The following is a 14,570-nucleotide window of genomic DNA, read 5'->3' on the forward strand; positions in this document are numbered from 1 at the left end:
ACGCTGTGCCGCCTTATTATGTCTATTTAGTCTACATAATTCTATGTCAACAGTAAACCACTACGTCTGATCCCTTGCATATTTAGTCTCACTATTTCTATGTCAGCAGTTAAACACTACATCTGACCGCTTGCGTATTTAGTCACACTTTTTCTATGTCAGCAGTTAAACACTACTTCTGACCGCTTGCGTATTTGGTTTCACTGTTTCTGTGTCAGCAGTTAAACACTCCCTCTGACGCTTGCGTATTTAGTGTCACTATTTCTATGTCAGCAGTTAAACACTCCCTCTGACGCTTGCATATTTAGTCTCACTATTTCTATGTCAGCAGTTAAACACTCCCTCTGACGCTTGCGTATTTAGTTTCACTATTTCTGTGTCAGCAGTTAAACACTCCCTCTGACGCTTGCGTATTTAGTGTCACTATTTCTGTGTCAGCAGTTGAACACTCCCTCTGACGCTTGCGTATTTAGTGTCACTGTTTCTATGTCAGCAGTTAAACACTCCCTCTGACGCTTGCGTATTTAGTTTCACTGTTTCTGTGTCAGCAGTTAAACACTCCCTCTGACGCTTGCGTATTTAGTGTCACTATTTCTGTGTCAGCAGTTAAACACTCCCTCTGACGCTTGCGTATTTAGTGTCACTATTTCTATGTCAGCAGTTAAACACTCCCTCTGACGCTTACGTATTTAGTTTCACTATTTCTGTGTCAGCAGTTAAACACTCCCTCTGACGCTTGCGTATTTAGTCTCACTGTTTCTGTGTCAGCAGTTAAACACTCCCTCTGACGCTTGCGTATTTAGTTTCACTATTTCTATGTCAGCGGTTAAACACTCCCTCTGACGCTTGCGTATTTAGTTTCACTGTTTCTGTGTCAGCAGTTAGACACTCCCTCTGACGCTTGCGTATTTAGTCACACTTTTTCTATGTCAGCAGTTAAACACTCCCTCTGACGCTTGCGTATTTAGTCTCACCATTTCTATGTTACTACATCTGACCGCTTGCGTATTTAGTCTCACTATTTCTATGTTACTACATCTGACCGCTTGCGTATTTAGTCTCACTGTTTCTGTGTTAGCAGTTAAACACTCCCTCTGACGCTTGCGTATTTAGTCTCACTATTTTTCTGTTACTACATCTGACCGCTTGCGTAATTAGTCTCACTATTTCTGTGTCAGCAGGTAAACACTACCTCTGACGCTTGCGTATTTAGCCTCACTGTTTCTGTGTCAACAGTTAAACACTCCCTCTGACGCTTGCGTATTTAGTTTCACTATTTCTGTGTCAACAGTTAAACACCTCCTCTGACGCTTGCGCATTTAGTCTTATTATTTCTATGCTACTACATCTGACCGCTTGCGTATTTAGTCTCACTATTTCTATGTCAGCAGTTAAACACTACCTCGGTAATATTCTTACCTTGCCACTATTGTCACATCATTCTGAAAAACTGTCCAGAGAGAATTTTAAATCTTTTTTTATTTCAAGGTCAATTTTGTCTGCAATAATTGCATACAAAATGATTTGCTAGGTCAAATTAAATAGTCCTCCTGGATACATGTATTTTCTCCATCGTTAATAAACGAAATATTGACAGTGTGTTGTCATACAGGTCTATACACGATTACATCCGTTCCTTTGTGTTCAGCTGTACCATAAAATGTTTAATATAGTGTCCTTTTGGCTTCTCCCGAATGAATTCAGCCATAGCGAATCAGATCAGCAGCTTTTTCGCCTACCATGATCGTCGGAGCGTTTGTGTTGCCTGCAGGCACGTTTCTCATTACGGAAGCATCGGCAACACGCAGACCAGATATCCCTTTCACCCTTTGGAAAAAATAAAATATTACGCTATTGTATCGTATTATCTTCAACTCTGACTAAAACTGGTATATATAGTGACAGCATAAAATCTTTACAAATTACTTATCTGATATGAGACATCCAGATATCACATCAATTGAACAACAAATAATGAGAATTTAAGGTATCATTCTTCATGACTATTCTTGTCTTAGCTACCTGAGCTGGGGATCCACTACAGCTGACGGATCGTCTTTACTGCCCATTCTGCATGTGGATGTTGGATGGTACACCGTCAGTGTAAAATGTCTCGCATAACATTCCCAGAACTTGTCCGTCCGGAAGTCGTATTGGGAACACAGTTTATAAAGCGGAGATGGATTGTTGACATCCATTCCTATCGATTTCATTGTTTTCGTACCAACCAACTTTTCCACAAACCTAATTCCTGTTATTTAAAACAAGCATCAGGTAATATAAGATATTCTGCTTTTAATATAAAATTTGGAATTTCTTTTTTTCACGATTTCTTACGTTAACAAACATCGTAGATAAATAAGTGACATATATATTTTCATTGTTAAAATATCTAAGGTAATGTAAAAAAAATAAAACAAAGAAAATGAAAAGAGACATAAGTGTGCTTAATACCTGCAATTACGGTCTTCAAATCATCCGGGTGTTCCAGATAACGCGGGTCAATATCTGGGTAATCAAAAGGATCCCTACTTCTGAGGCGGATCGTTCCTCTGCTTTTAGGGTGAAGAAGTGTAGGAAAGAGCATCGTTGTTTTGATCTGTTCTGTCTCTGTATAAATTGTATCCTTGACCTGCAAGCAAAAATTTAATAGTTTTCCTCAGTCGCTTCATCGCTTCAAAATTTCATTGTTTAACCCTACTTTATATATTCCTAAATCGGCGTTGGAAGGTTTTTTTTAATTAATAATATTTTGTACAAACTTAGTAATTATCAAAACCAGTAAGTACGATATACTAAAAACATAAGTGTAATGATTACAAGGACTCTCGTGTTACATCAACAATATTTCAACATCAAGCAAGCAGAAAGGGTATTCATGTACTGCCTTCAATGATTTAAAATCTGATGATTTTACAACTGATGGTTCAGCGACATATGATTAATGATAAAACTATATGGTCTTGATGTTCATTTACATTGACATATAAACACGATACATAGATAAAATTATACATAAGAGGAATATCACTAAATCGTTGTGCATTATTGCTCATCTTAAAAACAGTTCCTGTGTGTAGCGTAATGTCGTTCGGAAATAACTTCCGCAGGTTAGTCTCTCCACTGTTTGGTAAATGTAGCTTAGTTTTAAGTTGTTCCATCAAATGTTTAAGAAATAGCTAAAGTGTGTCTTACAGTTATATGTCCTACAATTTGCTGCTGTTTAAAAGTAGGAACCCAATATACATAGGTAAAATGCCCGACAACAGGTGCGATATCGCCATTCAGAATCATCGTGTACTGCATTAAACATTATCTAAAATCATAAAATCATTGTATTGGCAGCCATCTTAACATATGTAAAAAAAAATGTTATCAGAAAACTTATGGAATAACTTTGTTTTGGATGATGGTAGACAGTTTATATATAAGGACTCATCGCGACAGTTTAACAAAGAGATGCAGCTATATATGATTAAATAATTTGTGGAGCACTACTGGATTACACAGAAATGAATACCTCTTCCTTGTAGTTCAAGTGCAAGACATTCCTCAAAGGCGGGGTTAAGCTATGGAAGTTATACGTCAGCAACTGTATATCAGAGTTGACTCCAGAATCTTTCTTTTTATTGAAATCTTTGTACACGAAAGCCATAGCCTCCAGTGTTGTGGCAGATAATGGGCCTTTGAAATAAGACATTAATATACAATATCTCTAGAAATAACAAAAATAGCATAAATACATATTATCTGGCAACTAATCTCTAAATCATGCTTAAGAACGTTACCAGAGAAACTGATATTCAGATAACAAACTCATACAACCACAAATCGTATCCATAGTTTCATCTGTCTTTGTCTCTTAAAACCTAGAAGAAAATGTTTCCAATAAAAAAAGTCAAGACTAAAAAACTCAAATTCCATAAAAACAAGGCAAAATATGAACGAAAGAAAGATTTAAGCGGAGACATTTGAAAGAGTACAAGGATAATAAGACCAGTTGTTCCAGAAGAGTAAGCTTCTTCTGCTTCATCGCCGACACCTGTGACATGTAAATACCATAGGTTGGCGATGCAGAGTGATTGCTTTCGAGAAATAGAAAATCCACAAGAGGGAAATTGAAATCATCACGTTTATCATACAACTTGATGGAAAACTGTCCATATTGGTTTCGTTCTAAGGTTACAAAATATCACAATTAGACCATTATATAATAACTTCCATCGTGTCATACCATACCTGTTCGGAAGTGCTCGTACTCTTTGGTTGTTAATGTGGACGTTAATTTGTCGAATGTCAGCGGCCCTGTTGTATTTATTCTATACGCCATCGGTATAAATATGTGGTCCTGCAGGTTCTCTCCGACAGGAAGGTCAGCAAGCAAGGTGATCTGAAAATGGGTCGTACATTGAATTAAATCTATAAATAGAAATCTCGGGATAGAAAGTTTTGTCGAATCTAAAATACAGCCTCCGAAATGAAGATATTTTATTAAACGGAAATGCAAATATGATTTAAAAAATCTAAAAGATTACCTTACACTGTAGTTATGTAATAAATGTCACACCTGTTGTTTTGTCGTAACTACCTAACACTATAGTTATGTAATAATGTCACACCTGTTGTTTTGTCGTAACTACCTTACACTGTAGTTATGTAATAAATGTCACACCTGTTGTTTTGTCGTAACTACCTTACCCTGTAGTTATGTAATAATGTCACACCTGTTGTTTAGTCGTAACTACCTTACACTGTAGTCATGTAATAATGTCACACCTGTTGTTTTGTCGTAACTACCTTACACTGTAGTCATGTAATAATGACACACCTGTTATTTTGTCGTAACTACCTTACACTGTAGTTATGTAATAAATGTCACACCTGTTATTTTGTCGTAACTACCTTACACTGTAGTCATGTAATAATGACACACCTGTTATTTTGTCGTAACTACCTTACACTGTAGTTATGTAATAATGACACACCTGTTGTTTTGTCGTAACTAACGTTCAAATTTATGGTAAGGATCTGTCAAACTTTCTGCTCCATTACACAAAAGTGTATTGCTTTGATTTATTATATTATATAAGAAGACCTAATTTCGAACCCACACCCTTGGTAACTACAGAAAAGGACTCTGACTGGTCACTAGTTATGCTAAATCCAATACAGTTTGTGATTTTCAATCTTACACATATGTCCCTATCATTTCCTAAACTTTCCGATTATTAAAATGTAGTTCCTGACTTTGATGTTATTTAAATTCTAGAGTACAGAAAAAAAATCATACTTTATTTCCTTAAAGTGTTGAAGCTCATAAGCCAGGGTTCAGAACGTGGGAAACATTTTACCTCGTAGTCAACACAAAATATCCCTTTTTATATTACATACCAGTTGTAAAAGGCAATTAGAAAAATAATTTGTTTGATGTTGTTTCATGGACCTGTGTACTCCGTTTTTCAGGCAAAACAAACATAATATGTTATGTTGTCCAATGGCATGAATAAAAGATAACACGCTGACGTATTAACTGATTTTCTGATCATTCCTGAAAGTTCCATTGTCCCAACACCGGTCATCATTTACATACCCCTAATTCCTGAAGGTGTTTCCTCGGTCCAATACCGGATAACATCAATAGCTGTGGGGAGTTGATGGCACCAGCTGACAATATCACTTCCTTCTTGGCAAACACTTGAAACTTCTTCCCGTTCTTTATACACTCTACGCCAATAGCCCTATTGTCCTTGATAATTACCTGTAAAATGTTTATTATTAGGTTGATATCTATATATAAATATATTCAAATGTTTATTTCTTTGTCCATCAATTTTCAGTGTATATACATTGGAGAAGTAGCACAAGGAAATGCACGTACATTATCATATCCAGACAACTCGTGCAGTATACACATTGTTATAGCGGAGTTATATGGGATCAAGGACGGTAACATTTCAATATACCATTAATAAAGGAATAACGCGGTCCGGAAGGGAGATCCCATTCTTACATTTCCATCTTACCTTTGTAGTGAAAGTGTTTGGCATGACATGCAGATTGGATCGGTCCAAATGTGGTTTGATAAACGATCTATAAGAACTCCACCTCTCCCCACCTTTAATAGTGGACTGCATCCAGCAAAACCCTGATGATATAGCATCAATACCTTCACATATCATTAAAGGATTTACATAGTTGTGTTTTAAAAGTTGTAATTCTTGTGAATTTGAATTCAGACAGTTAACTATAGAATTTAAACAAACTGAACTATCTTTTTATCTTGAAATATAATGTATTTGTAACTGAGAATACAGTAGACTTTACGTCCTCGAGGTTTGCTCTAACCTGCATGTCACGTGATAATTCATTCGAATAGTGGCATGGTTCAGAATACACCCATGTACTTGAAGCTGTTCAAAATGATCTGATAAATGAAAATTACAAAATTTATTTAGTCATTGGGATTCTACACCTCCCCGTTTAGATTTTGATTTTTCTTTCGATCATTTTAGATTTTCCTCAGTCGCCTCCTTGGCTTCAAATTTGCAGTTTAATTCATTGGTTGGTCTACTTTATCTAACTCTAAGTCATAAAAGGTGCTATTTACTTGTGTGTTTCTGTACAATCATATAGGACCCGATATTTATGTCAACTCGTCAATCTGTTTGTAATTAAGTACACAGTAAAATATAAACCCCATATTTATGTCTACACACCTATCTGTTTGTAATTAAGTACACAGTAGATATAAACCAGATCGTTAGGTCTACTCACCTGTCTGTTTGTAATTAAGTACACAGTAGATATAAAACCCGGTGATATTGCCTACTCACCATTATCCCGTGAGGGGGAAGGGGGAGCGGAGTGCAGGTCGTCCCCTCACGTCTCCAGAACACTGCTGTTCGTCGGGTAGAGAATGCCCAGAGATAGGACGAGTCAATGAAACAGAAAACCTTTAACTAACCAAACAATCAACCACTTACCTATCTGGTCCTCGCCGTTACAATCTATGGTATTATAACCCAAGTCTTTGCCAGCGTCCAAATAAAACTTTTGCATTGGTGTAGTATATGGTTGAGTGACTGGTAAATGGCCTCCTTTCCCTCGGTATTCTGTTGAAGACGCATCATTAACAGATCATTTGATAAAATAATCACTATGAACTTGTCACTAATTACGTTTGTTTTCAACGTCTTCAATATCCAATTCTTTATAACGAGGCAGTTATACTCCTAATACTAATAATAGTAATCAGTTCTTTCATCTAATGATTTATAACGAGGTAGGTATAATCATAAAAGTATGTAAACAGGAAACAACAACGATACAAACATTAGCGAAACAAATTTTTTTTCATTAGTGAAAAGCACTTTTTTATTCAACTTTAGAGTTTCGGACTGCATCACTGTTTCTATCCATAACCCTCGATAGGAAGTCAGATTAAGTGACTATAGATGTGCAGCAAGATTAAGTGACTTTAGATGAATAGCCAGGTGATGTGATTTTAAGCTATATAGCAAGATTAAGTGACTTTAGATGAATAGCCAGGTGGTGTGATTTTACGCTATATAGCAAGATTAAGGTGATGTGATTTTAAGCTATATAGCAAGATTAAGTGACTTTAGATGAATAGCCAGGTGGTGTGATTTTACGCTATATAGCAAGATTAAGTGACTTTAGATGAATAGCCAGGTGATGTGATTTTAAGCTATATAGCAGGATTAAGTGACTATAGAGGAATAACCAGGTGATGTGATTTTAAGCTATATAGCAAGATTAAGTGACTTTAGATGAATAGCCAGGTGATGTGATTTTAAGCTATATAGCAAGATTAAGTGACTTTAGATGAATAGCCAGGTGATGTGATTTTAAGCTATATAGCAAGATTAAGTGACTTTAGATGAATAGCCAGGTGATGTGATTTTAAGCTATATAGCAAGATTAAGTGATTATTGATATTAAGTCAGATTAAGTAATTATAGATTTGAAGCCAGATTAAGTGATTTTCGATATGGAGCCAGAATAATTGATATTTGATAAAAGCCAGATTAGGTGGGTATCGATATGTAGCCAGATTAAGTGATTATCGATATGTAGCCAGATTAAGTGACTATAGATATGTATCCATATCAAGTGATTATCGATATGTAGCCAGATTAAGTGACTATAGATATGTAGCCAGTTTAGGTGATTATCGATATGTAGCCAGATTAAGTGATTATCGATATGTAGCCAGATCAAGTGATTATCGACATGTAGCCAGATCAATTGATTATCGACATGTAGCTAGCTTAGGTGATTATCGACATGTAGCCAGATTAAGTGATTATCGATATGTAGCCAGATTAAGTGATTATCGATATGTAGCCAATTTAGGTGATTATCGACATGTAGCCAGATTAAGTGATTATCGACATGTAACCAGTTTAGATGATTATCGACATGTAGCCAGCTTAGGTGATTATCGACATGTAGCCAGATTAAGTGATTATCGATATGTAGCCAGATTAAGTGATTATCGATATGTAGCCAGATTAAGTGATTATCGACATGTAGCCAGATTAAGTGATTATCGATATGTAACCAGTTTAGATGATTATCGACATGTAGCCAGCTTAGGTGATTATCGACATGTAGCCAGATTAAGTGATTATCGATATGTAGCCAGTTTAGATGATTATCGATATGTAGCCAGATTAAGTGATTATCGATATGTAGCCAGATGAAGCGGTCATACAAATGAAGCCAGATAAAGTGATTATAGGTATGTAACAGCATTAATTGAGTATAGCCAGATTAAGATAGTGTAGATTAATTGAGGAAAGTGATAATTATTTCATGATATTATAAATCATCACTGTTTTTAGAAATCCAAAATGTGTAAGTGCATTGTTACAAAGCTTTGTACCTGATTGTTTGAATTCGTCAATCTGTATGTCCTCTGACTTGATAAAATAAGGGAGGACATCTTTGTAACTCCAGCCCTCACAACCTTCCTCGGCCCAGCTGTCGTAGTCATGGCGATTACCTCTGACATACGCCATCCAATTCAATGAGCTGCTTCCTCCTAGAACTCTTCCTCTGGGCCAAAAGCTCCTCTGTGATGATTTATGGGTACGACATGCTTAGTAATATAGTACACTGTAACCTTTTTTAGTTATTCAATACGTTTCTGATAAAGATATTGTAACATTAATTGCTAATTGATTAGAAGAACACTAAAGACCCTTTTCATGCCGTGATTTACCATAGGTGAACCCGTCACTCATTACGCAAGAAAAGTTTCTTGGTGTTCGTTCAACCATGTTTTGTGACACCAACCATCGCTGCCAAATGTAGTCTGTTAATTTTCTTCGAATATTATTGTTTGAAAAGGCTTATCGATAGACTGATTTAATTTCACTGATAAGTGAAAATCCTTGATAGAAATGATTATTGGACAACATGTATAAAAGCTTGCATTGAAAATAGTTTTTTATATTTGCATCTATATTTTCTACGTGATTGTTGAGATTTGTTTAGCCAAATGAAACCTTTTTTTAAGATCAAATTCAATTTAAAAACCTGCTGTTTCATAGCTTGACATGCGTGTTTCTGTGATACAGTGTAATAAGCCCAGTCTTCTTCAGTATTTGTCAGCATGGCGACCGCCCCTGGTTTGTACACGTTGGGGTTAGTTTCGTCAGATCCACCAGCCTCCAGTAACACCACATCATTACCAGGATCCTCAGTCAGACGAGACGCTACCACCGACCCTGAGGATCCAGCTCCCACTGAACATATCTTTGTTAGATAGTATTCATTCATTGATCTTTTTATTTATTTTAATAATTTAATGTCAACACAAATTAGAAAATAATTATAATTGTTGAAAATAAGAAATATGTTCTTATATTAGAAAAGTAAACAGTTTCAGCGAATTCAGTTTATGCTGCCCACTCATTTGATGAGCACATCTTACCAATTATGTAATCGTAGGATTCCGCTAGTTTTGAAGGAAATTCAGTACTTCTACCATCCGTGTTTTGTGCGGATCGGAAATATGCATATGCAACTACACATACTGCGATAACAACGGCTAGACTTTTCTCCATTTCTGTAATTAAACATATAGGGTAGCAACAATTTCATCCCATAGATAACCAATCTCTGGAGGGCAAGATTAGGGGTTCTGTATGAGTGCGTGTCGTCCTCTTTTTAAATTGAACGAAAAGCACCATGTAAAATCAATTGGATTACTTATTTGTCTTACATGGCGGGTATTGTCGATGAAGCAGAAGACGCTTTCCCGAAACACCTGGCCTTATTCTCCCTGTTCTTTCTTTTTCTAGAGTCTTCGTATAAGTGTATTTTTGTTCATATTTTAGTATATTTTCATCGCATTTGTGTTATAATGTCGATATTTCCTTTGAAAATGTCTGTTGTATAATGGTATGATTCCATTCATTCAAAGAGTAACTGTTATTTGAAAATAATCGTTCTATATACATACAGAAATTGTTTGTAAAAGCCAATAAAACAACATGAAATACCAACTTGTCAGTTATAATCCAAACTCAACTTCAAGAAAACTAGTGCAAACTAAGAACAAAAGAAAGATTTTTACGAAAATTTGAAAACGTATACGAGGAGAAATATAATTTCAATCGTTTGACGAGTTGGAATTTGGATGAAATTATTACCTGTACGTGTCATTCAGTCGCGATGCCTCTGTCGCCGTGAAATACATTTTAGTATTTGTGTTGTTTATCCTATTGGAAAATAAAATAGAGAACAATACTAGGTGCTCCGGAAGAGTCTGCGTCTTTTGCTTCTTCAACGACACCCGATATGGAAATCTTGGTCTATTCAAGTATGTAATGTCACGTTCTAAAATGATAACAGGGTATACAACAACGGAACCCATATTCCAACTAACGAGGATTAAACACGAGTCTTTGATATCGCACAAAGAAATAGAATATTTCTTAACGGCATCACTATGGCGACCCTTAATTTTCATCAACCTAAAGAATCTGTCATATCCTCGACAACGTGGTTAGAACAAGAAACTATGGTGCTATATCACAAAAGAATACTAATAGTAACCTTACCTATTTGACAGGCGTTGCTATATTAGTACGTAGTACGTATAGTATGTGTATACTGGTACAGCCTTGGCATGTACTATAATCTCAAAGTTATCTCTGGCGTGTACTTTAATCTCGAATACAAATATAAGTAGGAAAGATTAATTCTTTTTTTACAAGAATATACATGTCTGTGAACTACTTATACATCAATGTATTACGATGCAGATTTTGAGAGAGAACATTTTACACAAAAAAATGGTAATCCTATGTCGCATGTTACTGAGATATGTGAATAATATATGCATTACAATGCAAGTTTTGAGAGATAAATTGGGACAAGGTTGAATTCTTTGCAAGAGAATAGGTAAACTTATACAAGTAACAGAAATTGATATACCTAAAATAGAGTCATATTTTGGACATATATAAATGAAAACAGAACTCTAGGGTTTTGTTGATCACCATTGCCTTAACTAAGGGTATAAAGACATTTGTGAACCAAACAAATCCCTAAACCAACCATGGAATATCGCAGTTAAGTACAGCCACTTCCATAGCAATAAAGAAAATTCCGACATGTCATCGGAATCTTGATTCAAGTCAAACTAGATGAATCTAGGGCACAATCTGAACAAAAGAAAGAAGCATAAGACCAAGTGTTTCGAAAGAGCATGCATCTTCAGCTTCATTGACAACACAATGTTTACATCATGATCATGTAAATCTTGGCGAAACCTTGTAAGTAATGTCACAGTCAACTGCGATAGGCTTGAGATGCAGAAGTGTTGCTATCCATGTAGGATAAATTCGCAATAGGGAAATTGAAATCATTACGCCTACCATACATCATGGTAGAATGCTGTCAATGTTGATTCTTTTGTAGGAAAAGTAACAGTAAAAGAAAGATTGGCACGGAGACTCATGCAAATGCTCAAGGCGAATCAGACCAGGTATTCTAGAGGAGTAAGTGTCTTTCTTCTACTTCATCGACGGCACCCGTCATAATGTCACTATCGAGGACATCCATCGCTGACGAGACCTAGAAGGACGGAACAGCTGTATGATGCAGTTAACTTCATAGGACGGCTTTAACGTATTTAAATCTAAATTTGTATTTAAATAGGTGATTTTCACTTGTGTGTCTTAAAAAAATTAGTATTCGTATTTTTTTAATGTCAACAGGGAGTACATGTAGCCAAGACTGTAACGAACAACTTATTGTGTCAACAGGGAGTACATGTAGCCAAGACTGTAACGAACAACTTATTGTGTCAACAGGAAGTACATGTAGCCAAGATTGTAACGAACAACTTATTGTGTCAACAGGGAGTACATGTAGCCAAGACTGTAACGAACAACTTATTGCGTCAACAGGGAGTACATGTAGCCAAGATTGTAACGAACAACTTAAAGTCGGGGCCGACAACATGTAGACTCAAGATTTTTGATCAGAAAAAGGTAAAAATACTCTTAACTCGTCGCGAGTGTACAAAAATCCTAGATCCATAAATCTGAAATATCTTTAATATTCGATTTTGTTAATAGAAAATGTGTGTTTTATCATTCATGCAACATATACATGACAGTTTTTATTCACTCTTTATTCAAATAACAAATAAACCACCATGTGTACATTGTGTAGATACAGTGTACTGAAGCTTGTTTTAGCCGTATCAGCTCCTGTCGATCATATCGCGCCAGCCTAATACAAAAGCAACCTTCTGTTCATGTCATGTTTTTGTTATCTAAACTTGCACGATTACATGTGGTTCGCAATAAGGATATATAACACAACTAAGACAAAAAAAATTCGTTGTCAATTCATGATTGCCAAGGAAAAATAGACAGATATAAAATCTATCATGGCACTATGTAATAGAAAATGGCATAATATTGTCATCGGTTCATTCTTATTAAATTAAAAATGTTTTGTCATACTAAGTAAAGCACAAAGATTGTGCAAAAGTCACATCAGTGAATAGTACCATTTCATAGTATAAAGTGAAAATACAGTAGAGTCAAGCAATGAATTAAACTGCATCGTACAACTGTTTCGTCCTAGGATTCGTCAGTGATGCTAAGTAATAGTTATAAAAGTGTCTGGTAATCATTTTCATTGAAGCTAAGTAGGCGACTAAAAAAACTCCAAAATGATCAAAAGGAAAGCCAAAATCTAAAAGGGGAGGTGCAGTAAACTTAAAAATTAGATAAAGGTTGTAACATTCATACATCAAATAATTTTAGAAGCGTCAAGTACATGTGTATTTTCTGAACCGTGTCACGATTCGAGTGAATTTATACGTGACAAATGTCTTATGTTGCTATGTCGGAATTTCGATTCTACGTCAAAGATGTAGTCATTCAAATTTTAAGACATCGATTAATCACTACCTCGAGTGTAAACAAAACCAAACCGTTTGATTGGTTGAAACACATGTATATACAAACAGGTCAGTTCATCATCAGAATAAATCTTTATTGTGGTAGAACTAGGTGACACAAGATCATGGTTTTTGTAATTTTGGAAAAAAACCTAATTTGATTGATAGAAATATCACACACAGCAATTACTCGCTGTGTAACCTCTATTTGACTACCACTTAACATCACTTGTTACCAATAAAGCTACCATCTTTTCCTTGCTACATTAATCGATTATGTGGTAGAAACTGTATGTAATACTACATCATACAATTGTAATTAGTATATTTGTCATCTATACAATGCTTTGTAAAAGAAAATATCGACAAATCAACAGAATCTTAATTCGAACTCAAATTCGATGAAAGTTAGCTCTCTCTTCATCGATTTTATGTTCGAATTAAAGTATTTTTGATATCTCGGTATCTTGTTTGCTATTTTGGACATTTATTGATTTTAACCTTATAGATTTGCTTTACGTTTAACGAAAGTTTCGTTCCTAATACATTTATAGCTTTACTTACTGCAATAACACAGTAGAACTTGATATTAGATTTCGTTTGACATTTTTTGTTCTGGATCATGAAATGGTTTGAATTTTTTAAAATACACCTTGAATAACTAACAATCAATACAGTAATGGTAAGGTTTGACGTGGGTACAAAGTCTATGTATGATAATATGGCAAAGTGAAACGTCTGGAATATTGTAAGACAAATTACAAAGCAAGCTTAGAACTCTTAAGTGAATAATGAAACTAAATAATGATAAGAAGTTTTTACAAATACTAGAAAACAGCAACATGATCACTTTTTTACCGATTTCCCCAATTAATATGTATATATAAATAGTCTACATCTGTGCCTACTGCTTAGATATGGATGAATACGTGTTAAAACAAGCTGGTTATTGAAGAAATGTTCCATTGTTCATAGAAAATATTTAATGTTCAATTGGGAATAAGTATACTTATATCAAAATTTGACGACAATGCTGATGTTGTGTTACATCAGTTTTTTTTCTCCCTCGATTGAACCACGAAGAAAACAATTTATACAGATGAGCAAACGAAGGAGC

The 14,570-nt window shown here is 35.3% G+C and overlaps 1 protein-coding gene across 1 annotated transcript; it reads right to left on the minus strand.

Moving 5' to 3' along the window:
* Window positions 1–1,700: 1,700 nt before the first annotated feature.
* LOC132556370 (glucose dehydrogenase [FAD, quinone]-like) lies at window positions 1,701–10,094 on the minus strand. The gene is made up of 11 exons (XM_060220777.1): window positions 9,962–10,094; window positions 9,565–9,773; window positions 8,909–9,098; window positions 6,984–7,112; window positions 6,024–6,145; window positions 5,591–5,758; window positions 4,240–4,390; window positions 3,521–3,684; window positions 2,455–2,632; window positions 2,023–2,251; window positions 1,701–1,827 (listed from the first exon to the last, which is right to left on the minus strand). The coding sequence occupies exons 1-11, from the start codon at window positions 10,092–10,094 to the stop codon at window positions 1,701–1,703; spliced, it is 1,800 nt and encodes a 599-aa protein (XP_060076760.1).
* Between the last annotated feature and the right edge of the window lie 4,476 nt (window positions 10,095–14,570).

This window comes from Ylistrum balloti, unplaced genomic scaffold, assembly GCF_031769215.1.
Source record: "Ylistrum balloti isolate Yb309-2 unplaced genomic scaffold, AGI_CSIRO_Ybal_v1 Utg370566, whole genome shotgun sequence".
NCBI lineage: Eukaryota > Metazoa > Mollusca > Bivalvia > Pectinida > Pectinidae > Ylistrum > Ylistrum balloti.

What these genes read in the sequence shown, in the direction of transcription:
- LOC132556370 (XM_060220777.1), bottom strand. Translation starts at nt 10,094, where the DNA reads ATGGAGAAAAGTCTAGCCGTTGTTATCGCAGTATGTGTAGTTGCATAT. An exon ending in GTACGAGCACTTCCGAACAG is followed by an intron (nt 3,685 to 4,239) that starts GTATGGTATGAC and finishes CTTATTTCAAAG; the next exon opens with GCCCATTATCTGCCACAACA. An exon ending in TTTGAAGACCGTAATTGCAG is followed by an intron (nt 2,252 to 2,454) that starts GTATTAAGCACA and finishes TTTAAATAACAG; the next exon opens with GAATTAGGTTTGTGGAAAAG.